We start from the raw sequence: 27,266 nt of genomic DNA, 5'->3' as shown, positions 1-27,266 counted from the left end.
ATTCTATTGTATTATATTCTATTATCTATTCTGTTATTTTCTATTCTGAACTGTTTTACTCTGTTCTTGTCTATTCTCTTTTTCAAATTTGAATTTCAGAAAACTGCTATAATGTACTTTTTTCTATTCTATTTATTTCTGTTTTATTCTATTTGACTATTCTTTTCTGGTATCAAAAGAGCTTTATTTAAAAGATGAACAAGATATGAAGTCATAAGAGATACATGACAAACAATGGCCCCCTGAGCGAGGACCGCTTGTATGGCACGGAAGGAGCAGCCAAGCTGATGTGCCTGGTAGCAGCAGCCATCCCGCAAGAGGTACAGGAGAGGATCTGAGTGAGTACACCCGCACCCCCTGGGAGGATAGGGGAAGAAGCACTCTGGTGGGAAACCAGATTCGCCCCCTACTTGTGACTGTTCATCTCAATTAAAAGGAACAGGAAACAGATCTCATGCTCAGGAAGAAAGTCTTCAGATTGCCAGGTGAAGAGGAGTTCATTTGGGGTGATACAACTAAGAGCTGCTGACTAGCACTCCAACAGAGACTGTTACTGGAGAAGAAACACTTGTGAATAGCTTCAGGACATTTGTCCTCGGTTATCGGTTCCCTTGGGCATCCTATACCCCCCTTACCCTATCCCAGTTCTAATCCCCTCAATAACAAAACAAAAAACATCAATACTGATGTACTGACGGCCGATCTCATTTCTTGAGGCCCAAAAATGTCAGGACAGTACAGATACCACTCAAATGATCCCTTTTTGGAAAGTTTGCAGCCGAAAAGGTATTTAGTAGGAGGCATGGTGAATTTTTTGAAGTTGTAATTTTTTGTCATACATTTTTGGAAAATGAAGACATTGAAGAAAAAAAAAAAAAAATTATTACAATATGAAAAAAAAAATGTATATATAGGCGCACCCTAAAAACCCATCTCTTCAGGGAAGCCTACCCCACCCTCTGCTAACTGCCGATCTCCTCCACTCCTCCTACCACTCCATCCCCCACAGCTTTTCCTCTTGTACCACAATCCCCTCCCTCCTAAATTGTAAACTCCAAGGAGCAGGGCCCTTGAACCCCTCGTGTATCACACTGTATTGTTATTGTACTGTCTCAGGTATTGTCTCCCATTGTAATGTACAGCGCTGAGCAAACTGTTGGCGCTATATAGAGAGAGAGAGAGAGAGAGAGAATGAATGAGAATATACACAGCCAAAATTGTAGCATTTCAAATACATGTCAATATATTTGGGAAGAATATTTTTAAAACTATATTTCAAATATATTTTTCTTCTATGTGGGCAAGTATACTGCAGACAAGTCCTTTGTTCTCTGTTTTGTTTTTTGTTTTTGGAGGAACAGCATTTACAGTTCAGTTCTCTATGGGGTCTCTGTGCTCTGCTTTCCCCCTCCTTCTGTGCTCCTGTTGTGTTTATATTGGAGGGCAGAAGGCTAGCAGGCTGCCATGTCACTGCTGGGAGGGCGAGTTAAGTTACCAAACTGAGAAGCGTCATTTGCAACTTTTGAGGATGAATTACTCCACAGTGCCATCAACTACATAGTTCAGTAAAGGATTGTTGTAGAGCAGGCTTTACCAAAATGGTGGACTACAGTCCAAGTCCAGGCCGAGTCACTCTCCAGCCTGGACCGCCGCAGTCCTGCCATTTAGGAGCCAGTTGGTCCCCTCAGCTGTCGTCACCTCTGACATCGGGAGGCATGACAGTTCTGGTTGGGAGATGCCAAGTTAAGCAGCAGATGATTTGTTCCTAGGACACAGGGCGGTCCTAGCAACCAGTCACAAGCTGGTTAACAGGGGATGTGCAGCTCCGGGGGGGACTGAGAATATTGATGTATTAATGGGATTGTAATGTGAAAGATGAAGGATCTGAAGCTGTTGTGTGTGTGTAGGCAGCCTATTAATTTCAATGGGCTGCCTTACATGCAAAAAACGAAGTTCCTGACTCTATTTTAAATTGCGCCATGCCAAGCCACATGATGCAGCACCATGCGGTTTGGTGCGTACGAAAATGCGCTGCGTCTGCCGATGCACGGAGGTGCCTTTAGGAATCAAACACGCGATTCGGACCTTTGCAGGAATAAAGTTGTACTGACTGGATCTCCATGGATTTTAGCTCAATATCCCTGTTATAGACTTTATTTTAGTCTATTAGCCCACTAGGAGTAGTTTATATTATTCAAGACTTTCTGGGGTAGGGGATGGGGGCGGCACAAGCAGTTGTCCACGGGGGACAGAAAGTAGAAATGGGTCTGCAAATAATTTGTATGATTCCCTAGTGATTGGACTTTTTCCATGGAGCAATTGGCCCAGGAAATTAGCTTTTTTGCCTCAAACCAAAAATGATTATTTTCTGGCATGATGTGATTGAATGCACAACAAATCCCACTGAGAATTTTCTCATTTAACTAGTTGCCGACCGCAGATAGCCGAATGACGGCTTCACTGCGGCCGGCCAGTTCTGGGTGGACGTCATATGACGTCCCCCGAGAACGTGCTCTCCTGCGCGCCCCAGAGGGCGCGCACCCGGCGATCTCCGTGATCGCTGTGTCCTACGGACACAGCTGATCACGAGATGTGGTAAAAGGCCGATCATACCGGCCTTTTACCACGTGATCAGCGGTGTCCAATGACACGCTGATCACAGGGAAATGCAAGTGCCGGTTCTCGGCTGCACTTTCCTCACGCTGTCAGATCGTGAGGAAAGTACTGCCGAGAACCGGCAGTTGTCAGAGCGAGGATCGGCACCGATCATCAGGGCCACTGATGATCAGTGCCCTGATGATCGGTGCCCAGCAGTGCCACCCACAAGTTCCGCCCACCTGTGCCCAGCAGTGCACCCACCTGTGCCCAGCAATGCACCCACCTGTGCCACTCTGCAGTGCCACCTACCTGTGCCCAGAAGTGCCACCTACCTGTGCCCAGAAGTGCCACCCACCAGTGCCACCCACCTGTGCCCACCAGTGCCACCCACCTGTGCCCACCCACCAGTGCAGCCCAGCAGTGCTGCCAGTCAGTGCCACCAGTCAGTGCCCAGCGGTTGTGCCAGTCAGTGCCGCCAGTCAGTGCCCAGCAGTGATGCCAGTCAGTGCCATCTATCAGTACCCATCATCAGTGTCACCTATCAGTGCTGCATATTAGTGCCGCCTATCCGTGACACCTCATTAGTGCTGCCTATCAGTGCCGCCTATCCGTGCCACCTCATTAGTACTGCCTATCAGTGCCCTTTAGTGCTGCCTATCAGTGCCGCCTCATCAACGCACATCAGTGAAGGAGAAAAAATACCTGTTTGAAAAATTTTATAATAGAAACAAAGAAACTTTTTTTTTTTTTTCTAATTTTTTGCACTTTTTTAATTTATAGCGCAAAAAGTAAAGCGCCCAGTGGCGATTAAATACCACCAAAAGAAAGCTCTATTTGTGAGAAAAAAATGATCAAAATTTCATATGGGTACAATGTTGCATGACCGCGCAATTGTCAAAGTGCGGCAGCGCTGAAAGCTGAAAATTGGCCTGGTAAGGAAGGGGGTATAAGTGCCTGGTAGGCAAGTGGTTAATAAATGACAACGGAAAAGTATTGCAACAGTATCATGGACTTTGATTTTTCTTGTTTTACCCTTAGCTAATATGTTACTGTCACATGTTTGTCAGATAAGATCAGAGGATTGCAGGTCAACTTCCACACTGTGATGATGCAATAGTCCAGTGTTTCTCAACCTTTTTTCAGTCAAGGAACCCTTTAAAATTATGGAGTCTTGAGGCTCCCCATTCTAAAATGTGAAAAACTATTCTAATGGTTTATAAAACGCAGTAACATCCACACATGTAGGACACCCAACATTAGAGGTAATTTATTCTTCCAAAGCAAATACACTTTTGCACACTGGTACTGACTAGTATTCCCATGTTTCTCTTCTCCCTCAGTTTTTCTCCATCACTGAGCTAATGTGACATCAGCACTGATGGAGAGGGGAAAAGGAGGGTCATACTAGGATGCTGTGCAGGTAGCTGACATCCTCGTTATCAACTGCTGATGTAATTGGTTGTCAGGAAGCCGGTGGCTAGAAGGTCGTAATGGTGCACAACGAAAACCTTTGGCTTTGTGTAACTAAAATGCGGGCTTGTTCCACCCGCTGGCTTGTACACAAGTTTTGGGCAATTTTTAGACATTTTGGCAGGGCACCACTGAAGAAACCTCAAGGCACCTTGGTTGAGAAAGGCTATAATAGTCATTCACACAGAAAGGAAATGTCTGCTCCTTTGCTAGATTGTGAACCACATTCAGACATAGCACAGTGGGGTCTTTTTTATAAAGGCACCGAGTAGCTTTTTTGGGCAAATTTTGTCCTATTATAGCTTTTTAAAGCTTATTGATAAAAGAATGTTTGTTAGTTTTTGGTTTCTAATGAAATCTAATAATTGCCCTCTTTCAGGCTTTGCATTTGCCTATTGTCCTCCAATAATTGGAATATTTGACAAATCTTAATGAAATAAAGCACATTAATAAAGAGGAGTACTTGAGAACAACATTTTTTGCATGTAGCAACCAACAGACATCTCAACTTTTGGAATTTGATAGAGAGTGTTGTGCCCACAATGGGCATGGATAACCTGCGCTGAATAGTGGACATGGCATTGAGGACATCATTGATCCTGGCCAAATCTCCAACTCCATTTTCAGAAATGCAGCCCCAAACTTGCAAGGAACCTCCACCATGCTTCACGGTTGCCTGCAGGCACTCCTTATGCTCCCTTTCAGATGGACGTCCCGATGGGGTCTGCCTGCCCGTTTTTCAGGTAGACCCCATTCTCCTTTATGGGGCGGCGGGAGTGGCAGCTGTCACCTGCTGGCTCAGCAGGGATCAGCAGAGAGGTCCCCCGCTGAGCAAGCGGATCCACTAAACGGGACCGCCCCCGTACCAATCTTCACCCCTTCAAATAAACTGCCTCCTACAGCCAAATAATTCAGATTTTGACTCATCAGTCCAGAGCACCTGCTTCCAGTTTTCTGCACCCTAGGTTTTATGTTTTCCTGCATAGTGGAGTCACTTAGCCTTGTTCCCAAATCAAAGGTATGGCTTTTTGGCCGCGATTCTTCCATGAAGACCACTTCTGGCCAGACTTCTCCAGCCAATAGCCGGGTATACCTGGGTCCCACCAGTTGTGTGCTGATGACACTGCTGGACATCTTCCGATGTGGAAGGAAAGTAATCATGATGTGTCTTTCATCTACTTCATTCAGTATCCTTGGCCGACCACTGTGTCTACGGTCCTCAACATTGCCCAATCAATGGTGACTTCAATGCTAAGAAATAAAGACAGGGAAGTGTGTGATTGGCCCCAAATTTATTCTGTAGCAGGACAACCATCCCACACATACAGCCAATGTCATTAAGAACTATCTTCAGTGTAAAGAAGAATGAGTCCTGAAAGTGATGGTTTGGCCCCCACAGAGCCCTGACCTCAACATTATGGAGTCTGTCTGGGATGACATGAAGAGAAAGGATTTGAGGCGTCAACATCCACAGAAGATCTGTGCTTAGTTCTCCAAAATGTTTGGAACAACCTACCTACCTTCAAAAACAGTTTCAGCCTTCCCTGGTAGTAGTTTTTGCATGTGCATGGGAAACCTCGCACATGCACAGATGGCCAGGGAAACCAATGCATGAGCAAATGTGCCGTAGGGCTCTTTCAGGACCTGACAACAGCAGCACTTCTACGCATATCTAGGGGGTGTTGAGAAATCCTCACCTGGGTGAGAATTGTGGAAGTGCTGCTTTGCAGCACAAACTTGATAAGTAAAAAAAAAAATCCATCTGTGAGGCATGGTTTACATTTTGTTGCACCGCATGCATAGGGTGGCCCATTCAATTCAATGGGCTGCCCTACGTGCAGCAAAGAAGCTACTGTACTTTATTTGTTGGTATTAAGCTTTTTGCACTAGCTGCATTTAGTTATACATTAATGCACGAAGCGTGTGATTGTATACATGTTTGTGGAGGTTTAACCCAGGACACCAGTGCTCAATCTTACCTCTAGCTCGTGCATGTGAAATAGATAACCTCTCAGGAACACCCAGTAGATTAACTCCAGTTGGCTGGGTCCCGGCAAGTCATTGATGTTCTTTAGGTTACTCTTGTGTTCCGCTTTGGCTTCTGAGACCCCCAGAGATGCCATGCGCCTCGTGCCTTTCAGCTTGCATGGTGACAGCTGGATAGGATGCAGGACCCTGCTGATCTTGGAGATCATGGCACAGGGCTTGCTGGGTGTAGGGGAACAATCATTAAATGAAGCAGGATCCCTCCCACTGAATGGAGCAGGTAAGGCAGGTCATTTTCACATACCTGTCCTCACAAACCTGGTGCAGCAGGTTCTGTGTTCTCAAATGTGAGCTTCAGGCCAAATGGAAAAAAAAAAAACGGTTCTATTGCATCACCAAAATCAAGAACATTTCAGATTATTATTGGCTGTCTCGGATGGTGTCGCTCCTGTTATCTGGGCAGTTCTGCACACTTGCACATTTATGGAGCTGTGTTATCTGTCTCTCTCACCCCTTTGTAGAAGAGGACAACGCTACATAAACAATTAAAAGCAATGTATAGCGGCTTTACGTATAAGTCTTCATGCACATTTTACTCCTTTGGACACCTTTTCTTCTTAAAGGAGAAAAACAGCTTAGAAACGTGGTAAAAGTTGCGTTTTTAACAAGCGTTTATGTGCACCTACGCTTTTGGTGTTAATGCATTCTATTGACCAGAATTGCACCCGCAACCACCCTCAGCCGCATCGCACTTCTCTTGCAAGATGCAGGGGTGGGGATGTCATTCATTCTGGCATCCCCACGCATCTCATTCCGAAGTGCGATCGCGGGAACCACACGGAAACTGCATGATCAAAAAGACCATGCAGTTTCTGTGTGGATGCATTTTGGAAACGGTGCATGTACCGTTGATCAATCAATCCTTCCTTTGATTGTTCAATCCCTCCTTCAATCAAGCAGTCGATAGAAGAAGGAATCGATTGATAAAAGGAAGGATTGGACAATCAATAAAAGAAACGATAAAACGAAAAAAGGATCGATTAATCGATAAAAGGAAGGATTGATCAATCGAAAAAAAGGAAGGATGGATCAATAAAAGGAAGGATCAATTGAAAGATCAATTGAAGGAAGGATCTATCGACAAAAGGCAGGATCGGTCGACAAAAGGATCAACGGATCGATCGAAGGAAAGGTTGACCGATCAAAGGAGTTTTCGAAGGAAGGGTTGGTCGGTTGATTGAAGGAAAGCTCCAAAAATCATAGAATAATCGAATCCTTTTGTGCAGCTATTATATGCCTTAACCCCGTGTACTCAAAGATGAAAGACATAAAAAAAAAAAATATATAAAATTATACTCAAAACTTCCCTACCAAAAAAATATGATCATATACACACACATACATACATATATATACACATACATACATACGTACTATACTCGTACAATACATGTACACATATACACTGTGGTAAGAAGAAAAACAGACAAATATAAAAATTATACACTGCTCAAAAAAATTAAAGGAACACTGTTTTTCATTCGTTTTGCATTTGGCTAGGGTCAGTGTCACTACTGGTAGCATGAGGCCATACCTGGACCCTACAGAGGTTGCACAGGCAGTCCAACTCCTCCAGGATGGCACATCAATACGTCCTATTGCCAAAAGGTTTGCTGTGTCTCCCACCACAAGAGCATGGAGGAGATTCCAGGAGACAGGCAGTTACTCTAGGAGAGCTGGACAGGGCCACAGAAGGTACTTAACCCATCAGCAGGACCGGTATCTGCTCCTTTGTGCGAGGAGGAACAGGATGAGCCCTGCCAGAGCCCTACAAAATGACCTCCAGCAGGCCACTGGTGTGAAAGTCTTTGACCAAACAATCAGAAACAGACTTCATGAGGGTGGCCTGAGGGCCCGACGTCCTCTAGTGGACCCTGTGCTCACTGCCCGGCACCATAGAGCTCGATTGGCATTTTCCATTGAACACCAGATTTGGCAGGTCCACCACTGGCACCCTGTGCTTTTCACAGATGAGAGCAGGTTCACCCTGAGCACATGTGATAGACATGAAAGGGTCTGGAGAAGCCGTGGAGAACGTTCTGCTGCCTGTAACATCGTTCAGCATGACCGTTTTGGTGGTGGGTCAGTGATGGTCTGGAGAGGCATAGCAATGGAGGAACGTCTACAGGCTAGACAATGGCACCCTGACTGCCATTAGGTATTGGGATGAAATCCTTGGATTGTTGTCAGACACTACGCTGGTGCAGTGGGTCCTGGGTTCCTCCTGGTGCACAACAACGCCCGGCCTCATGTGGTGAGAGTATGCAGGCAATTCCTGGAGGATGAAAGAACTGATACCATTGAATGGTCCCCACACTCGCCTGAACTAAATCCAATAGAACACCTCTGGGATATCATGTTTTGGTTGCACCTCAGACTGTCCAGGAGCTCAGTGATGCCCTGGTCCAGATCTGCAAGGAAATCCCCCAGGACACCATCCGTCGTCTCATTAGGAGCCTCCCCCGATGTTGTCAGGCATGCATACAAGCACGTGGGGGCCATACAAACTACTGAGGACCATTCTGAGGTTCTGCAATGACATTTCAGCAAAATGGACTCGCCTGCTGCATTTCTGTACTTTGATTTTTGGGATGTCTTTGAATTCAGTCCTCTGTATGTCGATCATTTTCATTTCCATCAAACAATGGGACATCCTTATGTTCCTAACACATTACTCCGTCCATATCAGTACAGAGACCCAGCATGAGATTCTTCCAAATTGAGATCTGATGTGTTTTCAAAGTGTCCCTTTAATTTTTTGAGCAGTGTATATAAATGTGAACCAGCAGCAATGCACTCTCATACCAGTCACAGGGCAAATGGAAAAAAACAAATCAGTGCTGCGCTGGGATAATAACGTCCCATATTCGATAAACTCTGTTGCAAAATAAATGAAAACATATACAGTTGCAAGAAAAAGTATGTGAACCCCTTGGGATTACATGGAGTTTTGCATGAATTGGGCATAAAATGTGCTCTGAACGTCATCTAAGTCACAACAATAGAAGAACACAGTCTGCTGAACATAATACTACACAAACATTAGATGTTGTTATGGTTTAATTGCACATAACATGTAAACATTCACAGTGCAGGGAGGAAAAAGTATGTAAACCTTTGGACTTAATAACTGGTTGACCCTCCTTTGGCAGCAATAACCTCAACCAAACGTTTCCTGTAGTTGCAGATCAGACCTGCACAACGATCTGGAGTCATTTTGGACCACTCCTCTTCACAAAACTGTTTCAGTGTAGCAATATTCTTGGGCTGTCTGGTGTGAATCGCTCTCTTATGGTCATGCCACAGCATTTCAATCGGGATGAGGTCAGGACTCTGACTGGGCCACTCCAGAAGGCGTATTCTGTGCTGTTGCAGCCATTGTTTTGTTGAATTACTTGTATGCTTTGGGTCATTGTCCTGTTGCATCACCCATCCTCTGCGGAGCTTCAGTTGGCGGACAGATAGTCGTACGTTTTCCTGCAAAATGTCTTGATAAACTCTGGAATTCATTTTCCCATCAATGACAACAATCCGTCCAGGCCCTGAGGCAGCAAAGCAGCCCCAAACCATGATGCTCCCTCCGCCATGTTTTACAGTGGGGATGAGGTTTTGATGTTGGTGTGCTGTGCCTTTTTTTCTCCACACATAGTGTTGTGTGTTCTTCCCAAACAACTCAATCTTGGTTTCATCTGTCCACAGTATATTTTGCCAGTAGTGCTGTGGAACATCCAGGTGCTCTTTTGCAAACATCAAACGTGCTGCAATATTCTTTTTGGACAGCAATGGCTTCCTCCGTGGTGTCCTCCCATGTACTCCATTCTTGTTTAATGTTCTCCTTATTGTAGATGTGTCAACAAAAATGTTAGCATGTGCCAGAGATTTCTGTAGGTCTTTAGCTGACACTCTGGGATTCTTCTTTACCTCATGCAGCATTCTGCGCTGTGCTCTTGCAGTCATTTTTACAGGACGACCACGCCTAGGGAGAGTAGCAACAGTGCTAAACTTTCTCCATTTGTACACAGTCTGTCTTACCGTGGACACATGAACATCAAGGCTTTTGGAGATACTTTTGTAACCCTTTCCAGCTTCATGCAAGTCAACAACTCTTGATCGTAGGTCTTCTGAGAGCTCTTTTCTGCGAGGCATGGTTCACATCAGACAGTGCTTCTTGAAACCAGTAAACCCAAAACAGGTGTGTGTTTTTTAAGGGCAGGACAGCTGTCAGCAACACATCCAATATCATCCCACTGATTGGAGTCAAGGTTGGCTCACTCCTGGCTCCAATTAGCTCTGGGAGAAGTCATTAAGCTAGGGCCTCACATACTTTTTCCTCCCTGCACTGTGAATGTTTACATGTTATGTGCAATTAAACCATGGCAACATCTAATGTTTGTGTAGTATTATGTTCAGCAGACTGTGTTCTTCTATTGTTGTGACTTAGATGACGTTCAGAGCACATTTTATGCCCAATTCATGCAAAACTCCACGTAATCCCAAGGGGTTCACATACTTTTTCTTGCAACTGTATACATTAAATATGGCTCTATTCGCACCGTACCCACACCAAAAACGTGCAGGACCCTTTTTTGGTCCACACTAGAATCGGATCGCATGGGTATTCACACCTATGTGACCCGATTCTGCATATAGTTTGGTCACATGCCTGATGAAGGGGTCCTGCGAGACTCCGAAACGTTGCCTTGCTGTAACTATGTGATCGTTCATTAAAACATTTGGACCCATATTGGTGATCCTCGGTGTGCTGGTGACTGATTTTGTTCGGTTCCAACAGTCGCTGCAGCACCCACTTATACACACCGCCATTTTTAACGCAGGAAAGTGTGCGTTTGGATTGTACACTTCCGATTCCGCATATCACACCTGATGTCGGGGTGTTAACATAACAGACACCCACATCGGTTCTTATGAACGGGGTGCGATTGTGATGCGGGCGGAATTCGCACTGAAAAAGCTGCAAATTCCACACCGCTTCAGTGTGAACCCGGGCTGAATGTGATTCTGCTGCGTTCAGGAGAGGGACGTTAAACTGCTGTTAAACTCTGATGAAAGCGTACGTGTGCATGGACACATGGGGGGAGATTTACTAAAGCTGGAGCACTCAGAATCTGGTGCACCTGTGCTTGGGAGCCAATCAGCTTCTAACTTCAGCTTGTTCAGTTGAGCTTTAGCAATAAAACCTGGAAGTTGGTTGGTTTTCATACAGAAGTGCACAAGATTCTGAGTGAACCAGCTATAGTAAATACACCCTATTGGCTTTCACTGAGATGAGTTCAGGGGTATTGGCATTAAAAAAAAAAAAGCCAAAAGCTCCTAAACTCACATTTAGCAGTGTGCATGAGACCTTTAACCCCTCGCCTACAGGGCACTTATACCCCCTTCCTGCCCAGGCCCATTTCCAGCTTTCAGCGCTGTCACACTTTGAATGACAATTGCGCGGTCATGCAACACTGTACCCATATGAAAATTTTATCATTTTTTTGTGACAGAGCTTTATTTTGGTCGTATTTAATCACTTCTGGGTTTTTTTTTTTATTTTTTCTTAAACCAAAAACCACTGAAATTTTTGAATAAAAAAACATTTTAGTTTTTGTTATAAAATTTTGTAAATAAGTGATTTTTCTCCTTCACTGATGTGCACTAATGAGGCTGAAGTTATGGGCACTGATAGGCTGCACTGATGGACACTGATGGGCATTGACAGGCATCACTGATGGGCACTGAAAGACAGCACTCATATATGGCACTGACTGGCACTGTTAGGTGGCACTGATGCACACTGATAGGCGGCACTGATAGGCGGCTCAGATGGGTACTGATATGTGGCATTGATGTGTACTGGTAGGCACTAAAATGTTGCACTGGCAGGTGGCATGGATGAGCACCGACAGCTGGCACTGAGAGCTGGGGCTACACTGATGATCAGTGCACATGTCCCCTCTGAAGGATGCCGATTACCGGCTCTGCTCTCCTCTGTCAGCGTGACAGCTCATGAGGAGAGAAATGCCCATAATTGGCATTTCCCTATTTACATGTGATCAGTTGTGATTGGACACAGCTGATCACATGACCGAGCCGACATCTTCGGCTCTTTCCGTGATCCGCTGTGTCCGAGTGCACTGCCGATCGCCACGCTACGCGCTCCCGGAGCCGTGCATGAGCAGTTAGAATGGGACGACGTCATATGACGTCCTCCCCGAACGAGAGAACCGTCTTGCGCCCGTCATTACACTATATGGCGGGTGGGAGGCGGCTAAAGGCAACCAGCAATCACAATTCTCCCTTCTTCAAAGAAAGTTGTTATGTGACAATTGAACACAATATGGTGCTGTGTATTCCTTCACCTTTCGATTTGTACAGGATGGTTTTATTATGTACAGTAGCTGGGTCATATCAGAGGGTTCAACGTGTCCTGATAAGCAGCAGAGGAGAATGGATAATGAACAATGCTTTATATCAGTGGTCTCCAAACCCGGGGGCTGCATGTGGCCCTTTGCTTGCCTTTATCCGGCCCTTGGGGCAGTTTTACTCCCACTGATACAAGACACTGTTCCTTTCCTCCCACCAACAATGGGACATAGTTACCACTGGCATCAACAATGGGGCGCTATTTCCCTCCACTGACACCAACGATGGGGAACTATTTCCCCCCCCCCACTGACACAAAGGATGGGGCACTATTTCCCCCCCCACTGACACCAAGGATGGGGCACCATTCCTGCCACCAATGATGGGGCAAAATTTCCCCCCCAATGACACCAACAATAGGAAACTACTCCTCAAACTGTCACCAAAGATGGGACACTATTCCTCCCACTGACACCAATGATGGGGCACTATTCCTCCCACTGATACCAATGATGGGGCACTATTCCTCCCACCGATACCAATGATGGGGCACTATTCCTCCCACTGACACCAATGATGGGACACTATTCCTCCCACTGACACCAATGATGGGGCACTATTCCTCCCACTGACACCAATAATTATGCACTATTCTTCCCCCTGACACCAATGATGGGGCACTATTCCTCCCACTGACACCAATGATGGGGCACTATTCCTCCCACTGACACCAATGATGGGGCACTATTCCTCCCACTGACACCAATGATGGGGCACTATTCTTCCCACTGACACCAATGATGGGGCACTATTCTTCCCACTGACACCAATGATGGGGCACTATTCTTCCCACTGACACCAATGATGGGGCACTATTCCTCCCACTGACACCAATGATGGGGCACTATTCCTCCCACTGACACCAATGATGGGGCACTATTCCTCCCACTGACACCAATGATGGGGCACTATTCCTCCCACTGACACCAATGATGGGGCACTATTCCTCCCACTGATACCAATGATGGGGCACTATTCCTCCCACTGATACCAATGATGGGGCACTATTCCTCCCACTGATACCAATGATGGGGCACTATTCCTTCCAATGACACCAATGATGGGGCACTATTCCTCCCACTGACACCAATGATGGGGCACTATTCCCCCCACTGATACCAACGATGGGGCACTATTCCTCCCACTGATACCAATGATAGGGCACTATTCCTTCCAATGACACCAATGATGGGACACTATTCCTACCACTAACACCAATGATGGGGCACTATTCCTCCCACTAACACCAATGATGGGGCACTATTCCTCCCACTGATACCAATGATGGGGCACTATTCCTCCCACTGACACCAATGATGGGACACTATTCCTACCACTAACACCAATGATGGGGCACTATTCCTCCCACTAACACCAATGATGGGGCACTATTCCTCCCACTGATACCAATGATGGGGCACTATTCCTCCCACTGATACCAATGATGGGACACTATTCCTCCCACTGATACCAATGATAGGGCACTATTCCTCCCACTGACACCAATGATGGGGCACTATTCCTTCCAATGACAACAATGATGGGGCACTATTCCTCCCACTGATACCAATGATGGGGCACTATTCCTCCCACTGATACCAATGATGGGGCACTATTCCTCCCACTGACACCAATGATGGGGCACTATTCCTCCCACTGACACCAATGATGGGGCACTATTCCTCCCACTGATACCAATGATGGGGCACTATTCCTCCCACTGATACCAATGATGGGGCACTATTCCTTCCACTGACACCAATGATGAGGCACTATTCCTCCCACTGATACCAATGATGGGGCACTATTCCTCCCACTGACACCAATGATGGGGCACTATTCCTCCCACTGATACCAATGATGGGACACTATTCCTCCCACTTACACCAATGATGGGGCACTATTCCTCCCACTTACACCAATGGAGTTGCACAATTCCTCCCCATAATACCAAAGCTGCATTGTTTACTGCCACTGATGCCGGGACAATTTTCACTCCCAATGGCCACAGTCTGGCCCCCCGAAAGTCTGATGGACAGTAAACTGATTCTATGTTTAGAAAGTTTGGAGACCCCCGTTTTATATGACCGTTTTTTTTTTTTATCAAAAAAAGTCAACCGCATTGTTAAGACATAGAATGATATGCAGGAGAACATTTAATCGCTTGCCGACCCTCCGCAGTACATATACGGTGTCAGGTCGGCTCGTATAGGCTCCGTAAACGTACCTGTACATTGTGGCTTTGTTTCCTGGTCTGCGCACATACCTAGAACAAGCTGATCAGCGGGTCCCAACCAATGATATATAACCGGGACCTGCTGATCAGCTCAGCGAATGACAGAAGAGAGCCCTGTGTTGGTAAACAACACAGAGCTCTCTACAGACAGAAGCAATGTGCCAGTTTTTATCTCCTTGCAAAGCAAAGAGTAAAATCCAGCACATTGATTAGTAAAACTAGCACACAGTACGGCACACATTTAACCCCTTGATTGCTCCTAAATGTCAACCCCTTCCCAGCCACTGTCATTAGAACAGTGACCATGTAGATTAGTAGCACTGATCACTGTATTAGTGTCAGCTCCCACCCAGCTTAGGTTAGTGTGAGTGCACGTCACAGTCCCCCTATAAGTCGCTGATCACTGCCATTAGTGGTACAAACAAAATTCCAGTATATATACACTCACCGGCCACTTTATTAGGTACAGCCGTTCAATTGCTTGGTAACACAAATTGCTAATCAGCCAATCACATGGCAGCAAGTCAATGCATTTAGGCATCTAGACGTGGTGAAGACGACTTGCTGAAGCTCGAACTGAGCATCAGAATGGAGAAGAAAGGGGATTTAGGTGACTTTGAATGTGGCATGGTTGTTGGTAGCAGGCGGGCTGGTCTGAGTATTTCAAAAACTGCTGATCTGCATGGAGTGCATGGGTTGTTACCGACATGTGGGGAAAATTTCATGTCATGAGCACCTTTAGAAATATATTTACAGAGAAAAATGGTGACGTGTTCAGTACTTATTTTACCCGCTATAGCTGTTTGTTTGTGTCCATGTGCAGAGTGAATGTAATGGGAGGGATTTCATAATTGTCAATCAGCTGCTGCACCTGCAGGGTTCTAGTGAGGAAAGTGGCAGGGTCTGCATCCCTTTTAGATGTGATTTCCCTTTGGCAGTATTTCAACAAAAATGACATTTCTGTTGCAGAGGATGCCCAATATCCGACTTGTATCTTAGTGCAGACTTCTGGGAAATCAGTCAACCAATCACACAAGCAGGAAATGACATTTGTGGGGGGCGCTCTGTACACCATCTGTGTGTAGAACACCTCCAGGCTGCCATGTTGTATATTACAGAAGATCACAGCGCTGATGACTGAACAGGAAAGGTCATTTCTAATAACATTCAATTACAATATGACTTGTGTCACAATTCTATACACTAGAGGAGATTTTTATTTGCCATTTTTTTCCCCATGAAAGTGGAGTTACCTTTTAAATGTTTATGTTGTTGTTAAATTAATGTTTTATATAACAAAATAAATACCGGGTGCACACATGACAGGAACTACAGAACACGCAGTTTATTTGAGAAAAATCTGTATTTATTGAGTTACAAAACAACTAGAGCAGTAAGGGTTGTGGTATATACAGGCAGTAGAGAAGGGGGGTGGTATATACAGGCAGAGAAGGGTGGTATATACAAGCAGTAGAGAAGGGAGGGGGGATGGAATACACAGGCAGTAATTAAGGGGGGGGGGGTGGTAGTATAAACAGGCAGTAGAGAAGGGGGATGGTATACACAGGCAGTAGAGAAGGGGGGGTGCTATACACAGGCAGTAGAGAAGGGGCGGTTTGAATACACAGGCAGTAAGCAAGGGAGGAGGGGTGGTATACACAGGCAGTAGAGAAGGGGGGAGGGGGGAATACACAGGCAGTAGAGAAGGGGAGAGGGGGGAATACACAGGCAGTAGAGAAGGGGAGAGGGGGGAATACACAGGCAGTAGAGAAGAAGGGGGGTGGTATACACAGGCAGCAGAGAAGAAGGGGGGTGGTATAAACAAGCAGCAGAGAAGAAGGGGGGTGGTATGCACAGGCAGTAGAGAAGAAGGGGGTGGTATACACAGGCAGTAGAGAAGAAGGGAGGTGGTATACACAGGCAGAGAAGGGGGGTATACACAGGTAGTAGAGAAGGGAGGGGGGTGGTATATACAGGCAGAGAAGGGGGGGTATATACAAGCAGTAGAGAAGGGAGGGGGGATGGAATACACAGGCAGTAATTAAGGGGGGGGGGGGGGGTGGTAGCATAAACAGGCAGTAGAGAAGGGGGGGTGGTATACACAGGCAGTAGAGAAGGGGCGGTGGAATACACAGGCAGTAAGTAAGGGAGGAGGGGTGGTATACACAGGCAGTAGAGAAGGGGAGAGGGGGACCATGTCCTTGTCCATTATTCTGGGAATACCCGGAAGAATACACAGGCAGTAGAGAAAGGGGGGAGGGGGGAATAAACAGGCAGTAGAGAAGAAGGGGGGTGGTATACACAAGCAGCAGAGAAGAAGAGGGGTGGTATACACAGGCAGTAGAGAAGAAGGGGGGTGGTATACACAGGCAGTAGAGAAGAAGGGAGGGGATTACACAGGCAGTAGAGAAGGGACGGGGAGGGGGGTATACACAGGCAGTAGAGAAGGGGGTGGTATACACAGGCAGTAGAGAAGAAGGTGGGTGGTATACACAGGCAGTAGAGAAGAAGGGGGGTGGTATACACAGGCAGTAGAGAAGGGGGGGTATACACAGGCAGTAGAGAAGGGGGGGTGGTATACACAGGCAGTAGAAAAGGGGGGGTATACAAAGGCAGTAGAGAAGGGGGGTGGTATACACAGGCAGTAGAAAAGGGGGGGTGGTATACACAGGCAGTAGAGAAGGGGGGTGGTATACACAGGCAGTAGAGAAGGGGGGGTGGTATACACAGGCAGTAGAGGGGGGTGGTATAAACAGGCAGTAGAGGGGGGTGGTATAAACAGGCAGTAGAGAAGAGGGGGGTGGTATACACAGGAAGTAGAGAAGGGGGGGTGGTATACACAGGAAGTAGAGAATGGGGGTATACACAGGCAGTAGAGAAGGGGGGGGGTATACACAGGCAGTAGAGAGGGGGGGTGGTATACACAGGCAGCAGAGAAGGGGGGTGGTATACACAGGCAGTAGAGAAGGGGGGGGATGGTATACACAGGCAGTAAAGAAGGGGGGGGGGTTGGTATACACAGGCAGTAGAGAAAGGAGGGTGGTATACACAGGCAGTAGAGAAGGGGGAGTTGGTATATATACAGAGGAGGGGGGAGGGGTGTGGTGAATATACAGAGGAGGGGGGAGGGGTGTGGTGAATATACAGAGGAGGGGTGAGGTGTATATACAGAGGAGGGAGGAGGGGTGTGGTGAATATACAGAGGAGGGGGAGGGGTGTGGTGAATATACAGAGGAGGGGGGAGGGGTGAGGTGTATATACAGAGGAGGGGGGTGTATACACGGCAGTGTCCAGACTCAGTGATAATATATATACAGGGAGGGGAGGAGGCTCTCCGGGAAGTCTATGAAGGGATTGGCGCTCTTCGCTCCAGTCTTCCTCCGTTCCATCTCCTCCCGCACTCTGTTCTCATCTATTCTGTGCTGGGGGGAGGGGCATAGAAGGTAATAGATCCCTAATGTCTGTATAAAGAGGACCTGTCACCCGGCATCATATCACAGATCTATTTTCTGGATTCATATTTTTGTATGTGACACATGTATGGGACGTTATCAATGTTTGTAAATGTTGTCAGGGTGGAGTGACTGAGAATCATTTCAGTTTTTTATTTTATATATTTTATCATCCCGACAATCCTGGTGTTAGAGGCACCGTATTGGTTTCTGGGGGGAATGGGCGGAGCTTGTATGTCCATATATGGTCATGTGACCAGTGTGGATTTGAAAGGTTTTTTTTTAAAGTGGGCGGGGCTTGTATGCCCATATATGGTCATGACAGAGGAAGTGATGTCACAGTGAGCAGAGTCAGCACAGCAGTCAGTCATTTCATTTGAGCGGTGCACAGGAGAGGACGTGCTTTCAGATTTCTCTGAGATTGGAGTTCCAATCTTTGGACTGAAGAGGACGTCATCATGAACGCCTGGAAGAGATTTTATCGTATTACCAACAAGTTGGATGAAATCATGGCAGCGTGCGAGGAGGCCAGAGAGAATATCTGTCTGAGGATTCGTAGAGTCGGCCAATGGTTTCTCCATTGTTTTCAGGGATTCGCGGAATTTGGAAAAACGGCTTGGAAATGCAGTAAGTGTTTATATGGATGTTGTACGGCGTAAGAGGAGGAGATTATAGGAGGAGGGAGGAGCTTAGTGCTCGCTCCCAATGTTAGTTCCATTCAGACAGAAGAATCCTCTAATAATAGATCCCACACAGGACTTTAGTAATAATAAGAATCCTCCGAGACTAAAAACAATCATCTTGTGATAGGATTATCTTTAGTATTAGTAAGAATCCTCCATGCCAGGACCGAGGATTGCCATCCTGTGCGGGTCGCAGGATTGGTGCAAACCAGAGGGACAGACAGGAGGGAAGAAGGAAGAATCACTACTGGAGGCAGGATCCCCCAGGAGCAAAACAAAGCCAGGACTTCGGGTTAGTGTTAGGAGGAATATTCCTTGCCTTAAAAACAGGAATCCTCTAGTAACAGAACCCACATAGGACTTTATAGAGGAATCCTTCTAGACTTGAAAAAAGATTTCAAGAAAAAATAGCAAGATTTAGAGGAACCTATTACCTGCATAGGATGTGAAGGGATGCTGGGAGGAAGTTGGAGAGCTCCAGGGGAAGGTGGAATCGGCTGGGGCAGAGGCTCCATGCCAGGACCTAGGATTGCCATCCCGGTGCGGGTCGCAGGAGAGGTGCAATCTAGAGGTTCAGATAGGAAGGAAGAAGCAAGAATCGCTACTGGAGGCAGGATCCCCCAGGAGAAAAACAAAGCCAGGAGGGTGTCATATGACGTCCTCCCAGGATAATAGGATTCTCACTCAGCCATCATTGTACAACATGGTTCCCGCTCGGCCGCCATTCTACAATAGGGATCCCGCTCGGCCATCATTGTACAATGACAGCCATTGCTGTGTTGTCTGTTGTCGGTATTCGGATAGGGAAGCGGTAGTCTAACGGAAGTACCCCAGCGCATCCTGGGGTCGGTTCCATTACACCTATTGTACAATGACGGCCGAGCGGGATCAATGTTGTAGAATGACGGCCGTGCTGGAACCCTATTGTACAATGACGGCCGAGCGGGATCCCTGTTGTAGAATGACGGCCGTGCGGGAACCCTATTGTACAATGAAAGCCATTGCTGTGGTGTTCAGACAGGGTAGTGGTAGTCAAGCAAAGCAAAGTACCCAAGCAAAGCCTGGGGGTTGTTCCATTACACCTATTGTACAATGACAGCCGAGCGGGAACCCCATTGTAGAATGACAGCCGTGCGGGAACCCTATTGTACAGTGACGGCCGTGCGGGAACCCCATTGTAGAATGACAGCCGTGCGGGAACCCTATTGTACAGTGACGGCCGTGCGGGAACCCTATTGTACAGTGACGGTCGTGCGGGATCTCTATTGTACAATGACAGCCGAGCGGGATCCATACTGTACAGTGACGGCAGAGCGGGATCCCTATTGTACAGTGACGGCCAAGCGGGATCCCTATTGTACAGTGACAGCTGAGTGGGAACCCTATTGTACAGTGACGGCCAAGCGGGATCCCTATTGTACAATGACAGCCATTGCTGTGTTGTCTGTTGTCGGTGTTCGGATAGGGTAGTGGTAGTCTAACAGAGGTACCTAAGCGCAGCCTGGGTTGGTTCCATTATACCTATTGTACAGTGACGGCCGTGCGGGAACCCTGTTGTAGAATGACGGCAAAGCGGAATCCCTATTGTAGAATGACAGAAAAGCGGGATTCCTATTGTAGAATGAAGGCCGAGCGGGATCCCTATTGTAAAAAGACGGCCGAGCGGGATCCCTATTGTAGAATGACAGCCGCGCGGGATCCCTATTGTAGAATGACGACTGAGCAGGATCCCTATTGTACAATGACGCCAAAGTGGGATCCCTATTGTACAGTGTCGGCCGTTCGGGAACCGTATTGTACAATGACGGCCGTGCGGGAACCCTATTGTACAGTGACGGTCGTGCGGGAACCCTATTGTACAATGACGTCCGTGCGGGATCCCTGTTGTACAATGACGGCCGAGCGGGATCCCTATTGTACAATGACGGCCGTGCTGGAACCCTATTGTACAATGACGTCCGTGCGGGATCCCTGTTGTACAATGACGGCCGAGCGAGATCCCTATTGTACAATGAAGGCAAACAGGGATCCCAATTGTACAATAACTGCCGAGCGGTAACCCTATTGTACAATGACAGCCATTGCTGTGGTGTTCAGACAGGGTAGTGGTAGTCAAGCAAAGCAAAGTACACAAGCAAAGCCTGGGGTTTGTTCCGTTACACCTATTGTACAATGACAGCCGAGCGGGATCCCTATTGTACAATGACGGCCGTGCGGGAACCCTATTGTACAATGATGGCCGAGCGGGATCCCTATTGTACAATGACAGCCGTGCGGGAACCCCATTGTAGAATGACAGCCGTGCGGGAACCCTATTGTACAGTGACGGTCGTGCGGGATCCCTATTGTACAGTGACGGCCGAGCGGAATCCCTATTGTACAATGACAGCCGAGCGGGATCCATACTGTACAGTGACGGCCGAGCGGGATCCCTATTGTACAATGACGGCAGAGCGGGATCCCTATTGTACAATGACAGCAGAGCGGGATCCCTATTGTACAGTGACAGCTGAGTGGGAACCCTATTGTACAATGACGTCTGAGCGGGATCCCTATTTTACAGTGACGGCCAAGCGGGATCCCTATTGTACAATGACAGCCATTGCTGTGTTGTCTGTTGTCGGTGTTCGGATAGGGTAGTGGTAGTCTAACAGAGGTACCTAAGCGCAGCCTGGGTTGGTTCCATTATACCTATTGTACAGTGACGGTCGTGCGGAAACCCTATTGTAGAATGACAGAAAAGCGGGATTCCTATTGTAGAATGAAGGCCGAGCGGGATCCCTATTGTAAAAAGACGGCCGAGCGGGATCCCTATTGCAGAATGACAGCCACGCGGGATCCCTATTGTAGAATGACGACTGAGCAGGATCCCTATTGTACAATGACGCCAAAGTGGGATCCCTATTGTACAGTGTCGGCCGTTCGGGAACCGTATTGTACAATGACGGCCGTGCGGGAACCCTATTGTACAGTGACGGCCGTGCGGGAACCCTATTGTACAATGACGGCCGTGCGGGAACCCTTTTGTACAATGACGGCCGTGCGGGAACCCTTTTGTACAATGAGGGCCGCGCGGGAACCCGTCATTGTACAATAGGGATCCCACTCGGCCCTCACTGTATAATAGGGTTCCCGCAGGGCCGTCACTGTACAACAGGGTTCCCGCTCGGCAGTCATTCTACAATAGGGTTCCCGCTCGGCCGTCATTGTATAATAGGGTTGCCGCTCGGCTGTCATTGTACAATAGGGTTCCCGCTCGGGCCGTCATTCTACAATAGGGTTCCCCTTCGGCTGTCATTGCACAATACGCTGGGCGGGAAGGATTTAGGAATACCCCAATTTAAAAACAAATGTAGGACTTATGTATATATATGTGTGAAAGAGACCACAATAACAGCGCTCTTAAATTACAACTAAAATAAAAAAAATGAATGAAATAAATAAATATCTAGAAAATCCACAACCACAAAATAAAATGAAAATTTGTGACACAAAAATTATATAAAAAATGATATAGTGAAAATCAAATAACTGATCCTAAAGCGCTGAGCAAACTCTTGGCGCTCTATAAATCCTGTATAATAATAATAACAAAGTCCATCAAATAAAGTCCATATACTGTACATATCATATGATCTTCCTTCAATGAAGATATGGAATCTTTCTTTCACACATAATCAATCCTCCACCAATGTGAATGATCCAGTGCTCAACACCCCATCAAAGTGCAAACTCACCAGATACTGGTGATAAACCAGCATATCTTATATATCAATGGATGTGAGATAAATCAGCAGCATATCGTTAGTAATCATTCATCAGATGTTCTCAGTAATCTCCATCATATTGAGCATGAGCCACATGTGAAGAAATAGAAAACTCTCTATAGTGTAAAAACGTTTCAGAAATTTTATTCCAACAAATTCCCACTTAAAACTGCACTCACATTAAGCAAATATAAAGCCTTTTAATTTAAAAATCGTTCCCAGCCTGCAGCGCTTAGTACACGGCTTCCAACACACACAGTGACGTCTCACCTGCCTGCAACAGATGACGCGATTGCAGTCATGTGGATCAGACATGTGTTAACGGTGTACGTGATGACTTCACTGCTTGATTATCTAACGCGTTTCGTCACACGACTTCATCTGAGGGTGTGATTAGCAGTGGATTAAGCTAGCTCTTATAGAGCCACACAGTCTCCCATTGGTTGGCATAGATTTACATAGCAACACCTTCTGACAATTGAACACAGGATGACCCAAACTACACTGATTGCCTCATTTAGACACCTTATCAGAGGAGAATATGAAACTACTCATTAGTGTATAGTAGCAGCTCCAATATAATCAACTATTCTAAATACTATATTCATGATGTGCGATGATATAGGCTTTAGGATACATTGATTCTATATCAATTTTTTTTTATCTATATTTTTCTAAATGTAGGACTTGGGTTTAGTGTTGTTTAGGATAGTCCTACACTTAAAAAAAAAATCCTCTAGTCAGAGGCATGACTAGAACATTTAGGGCCCCGGTGCAAGAAACCTTGAAGGGCCTCCCTGACCTCTGGCCAGGGCTCTTGCCACCAATAATGGGGCCCTTTACTTCCATCGAAGGGGCCCTTTATTACACATACCTTCCAAATGTCAAACTTGCAAATGAAGGACACTTGAGGGAGGCAGAGGCAGATATTTTGAAGGTAAAAAATGTGTATTATTTATGTCCAAACGAGCCTGGAAAGCATTGCACCAGGGATCAGTAGATGGCTGATGCCTTGCAGGTCTGCAGACCTGTCAGAATATCTGCTTGCCGTATGGGATGTACGGGGTGTATGGGATGTACTGGATGTACGGGGTGTACTAGATGTAAGGGGTGTACAGAATGTAAGGGGTGTACTGGATGTAAGGGGTGTACGGGATGTAAGGGGTGTACTGGATGTAAGGGGTGTACGGGATGTAAGGCCAAGCAGATATTCTGGCAGGAAGCTTCAATGAACTGCCAGGGCGCTCTATAGTGTCATGGTAGTTAATTGAAAACTACAAACCAACAGCCGCTAAGGCTGCCAGGACTTGCGGTTCACTCATTCATGGAAGTCTGTGAATGAATGACCCGCCCATGTGGGTGGAGCCCCACACAGCCGCGCTGTTTTCAAATTTTGCAGATATTAGGTGGGGATGGGGGGGGGATGGCGATGCTCCAGCTCTGGGAACATGTGACATGATTTTGATTTTTTTATCTCTTCCATATCGGCACCCCAGCTGTAGTTGTCAGATCTCGGCTCGGTGGGGGAAAGCAATCCCTTCCTTTAATTACTTGCTGCTCTGGGGAATTTTTTTAATTTTTCACATATGTGTAAATATCAGTATTTTTTGCTAGAAAACTCTCATTTATTATATAATTTGTGAAAGCAGAGGCCCTGGAGAATAAAGTGGTGGCTGTGGCAATTTTTTTATGTCACATGATATTTGTGCAGCTTTTCATTTAACACAAATTTTCAGGAAAAAATAAACACTAAAATGAATATTATTTGTTTTGTATGGGTTTGATGGTCAGCCGGGTGTTCACCAGCCATTTATTTATGGTCATATTGGAATCTCCTTTCATAGAGATATATTGGATTTTGTATATTTACCCACATTTAATTTTTTATACATCCCCTATTGGTGCGGCTTCACTGACTCGAACGGGTGAGTTTGACTGGAGGTGCCACCTGTCAGCTCCACAAGCCGAGTTAAGTTTGCTGCGGCTGTGATGCAAAGTCTCGCAGCGACCACATTTGTACAATCTCCCTATGGCTGTATGATAGATTTTAGATGGCCATGAAAACCACGGCTTAATTGCCCGTTTTTGCCACAGCCCCCCTTTCGTGGCTGCCTATGTGAAAGAGGCCTTGGGCTGAAGATACTAATTACCTGGCAGTAAGCAGATAAGGAATATGACTTCTCTGGCTGTTCTTGGCCCTTCAGAATACACTGGATTAAGAGGCTGAACAAGACAGCCAGGCAGCTAACCTTTTTACAATAACCCCCCCCCCCCCCCCCTTAGTTCTCAGACTATGCAAGAAGGAGTAGGAGGATTACACCAATGGTCAAAAAGTCCAAAGTTGTATTTTAATAAAGAATAAATTCCATGAAAGCCGGTGTGTATCGGGGTGGGGGGGTCTGGATTCCCCCTTTTTATGAGGACTACAGCACAAGCAAAAAGTGCATATAAAAGTTCACATACGCCCTCCTAACCCTCTTGTATTGAACTGTATTGTTGCTGTATTGTCTCCCGTTATATTGTAAAGTGCTGAGCAAACTGTTGGCTATATAAATCTTGGCGTGGGCATGTATGGCTGCCAATGGAACTGCTTCTCTTGTATTTATTGATGATGTGACTGCTGACAAAAGCAGCCGGATGAATTCTGAAGTGTTTCGGGAATATTATCGGCTCATATTCAGCCAAATGCTTCACAACCCATTGGACGCTTCACAGTGCAGATGGACAATGACCCAAAGCAGACTGCAAAAGCAACCAAAGAGTTTTTGAAGGGAAAGAAGTGGAATGTTCTGCAATGGCCAAGTCAATCACCTGACCTGAATCCGATTGAGCATGCATTTCACTTGCTGAAGACAAAACTGAAGGGAAAATGCCCCAAGAACAAGCAGGAACTGAAGACATGGCATAAGGATAAAGCGAGCGCTCATAGTTCAGCTGCTGGAACACTCTAAGGAATCACTGGACCTTTAAGCAAGAATAATAATATATAGTGCAGCGCTGGTGTATTAATTAAAAAAGAACATGCTAAAATGAATACAAATAAATAGTTCATAAAGTCCTTCCACAATTAAGTGACCATAGGTGTATGAAGGTCTTCCTCCTTATAAAGGTGACTGGTATCAGATAGAAAAAATGCGCACTCACCGACCGCACATTTTAAATGCGCCTTTGTGCACTCTTATGCGGATGACCAGCCAGACATGCAGATCCTAAGGACACATGGACCATCCCTCTCAAATACTGACATCGGCCTTGGGTGCAGTACCTCCAGGTATATAGAGCCCTTTCCTTCCAAAAGATAGGCAGGCAGGGGTCCCCCTCCTGGTTTCAGGTACCCCAGAAATGGTAGATGCAGATCTGAAACCCTCCAGAAAGAGGGTCAAGAAAGAGGGAATGCCAATAGTGTAGTAGGTTCAAGAACTTTATTGGATCAACAGTAATTAGGCCAGGGTTGCATGTACCCACAAATACCGTTAGCCGTCAAGCAGACTGGTAAATATGAAATCAAACATGTACTAACTCCTAAGGAGGAGCCAGTAGCAAGTGTGACTTCCTAACCACTGGGACCACGAGGAGGTCCGGTGGTCTTTGATCTTTGCCGGGTTAGTACATGTTTGATTTCATATTTACCAGTCTGCTTGACGGCTAACGGTATTTGTGGGTACATGCAACCCTGGCCTAATTACTGTTGATCCAATAAAGTTCTTGAACCTACTACACTATTGGCATTCCCTCTTTCTTGACCCTCTTTCTGGAGGGTTTCAGATCTGCATCTACCATTTCTGGGGTACCTGAAACCAGGAGGGGGACCCCTGCCTGCCTATCTTTTGGAACGAAAGGGCTCTATATACCTGGAGGTACTGCACCCAAGGCCGATGTCAGTATTTGAGAGGGATGGTCCATGTGTCCTTAGGATCTGCATGTCTGGCTGGTCATCCGCATAAGAGTGCACAAAGGCGCATTTAAAATGTGCGGTCGGTGAGTGCGCATTTTTTCTATCTGATACCAGTCACCTTTATAAGGAGGAAGACCTTCATACACCTATGGTCACTTAATTGTGGAAGGACTTTATGAACTATTTATTTGTATTCATTTTAGCATGTTCTTTTTTAATTAATACACCAGCGCTGCACTATATATTATTATAGGAACTGAAGACAGTTGCAGTAGAGGCCTGGCAGAGCATCACCAGGGATGAAACCCAGCGTCTGGTGATGTCTATGCGTTCCACACTTCAGGCTGTAATTGACTGCAAAGGATTTGAAACCAAGTATTAAAAAGTGAAAGTTTGATTTATGATTATTCTGTCCCTTTACTTTTGGTCCCTTAACAAGTGGGAGGCACATATGCAAACTGTTGTAATTCCTACACCGTTCACCTGATTTGGACGTAAATACCCTAAAATTAAAGCTCACAGTGTGCAGTTAAAAAAAAACAACCGAACCGGATATCGTATGTACTCTCCAGCGCCTCAGGATATGCACAGCCAAAAGGGAAGCCAAGGGTACCAGGACAGTGACAACCAAAGGAAATGCTTCAGGGGTGCAGCCCTCCTCAGACGGGGAGATCAGCCACTGGATATAGAGAA

The 27,266-nt window shown here is 46.2% G+C and overlaps 1 protein-coding gene across 2 annotated transcripts in view; it reads right to left on the bottom strand.

Moving 5' to 3' along the window:
* Window positions 1–6,414, bottom strand: part of LOC149459812 (sterol 26-hydroxylase, mitochondrial-like) — a 37,463-nt gene extending 31,049 nt beyond the window's left edge. Inside the window, exon 1 of one of the 2 annotated variants that reach the window (XM_089680597.1) lies at window positions 6,048–6,414. In XM_089680597.1, coding sequence (XP_089536723.1) covers window positions 6,048–6,263 — 216 coding nt within the window. In that variant the 5' untranslated portion in view covers window positions 6,264–6,414. The remainder of the gene's footprint in view (window positions 1–6,047) is intronic. The other variant, XM_089680596.1, reaches the window with a different exon arrangement.
* Between the last annotated feature and the right edge of the window lie 20,852 nt (window positions 6,415–27,266).

This window comes from Staurois parvus, unplaced genomic scaffold, assembly GCF_062004578.1.
Source record: "Staurois parvus isolate SC_StPar_1 unplaced genomic scaffold, SC_StPar_1.0 ptg000246l, whole genome shotgun sequence".
In the NCBI taxonomy this organism is placed as follows: Eukaryota; Metazoa; Chordata; class Amphibia; order Anura; family Ranidae; genus Staurois; species Staurois parvus.
This window is presented reverse-complemented; position numbering and strand designations above follow the sequence as displayed.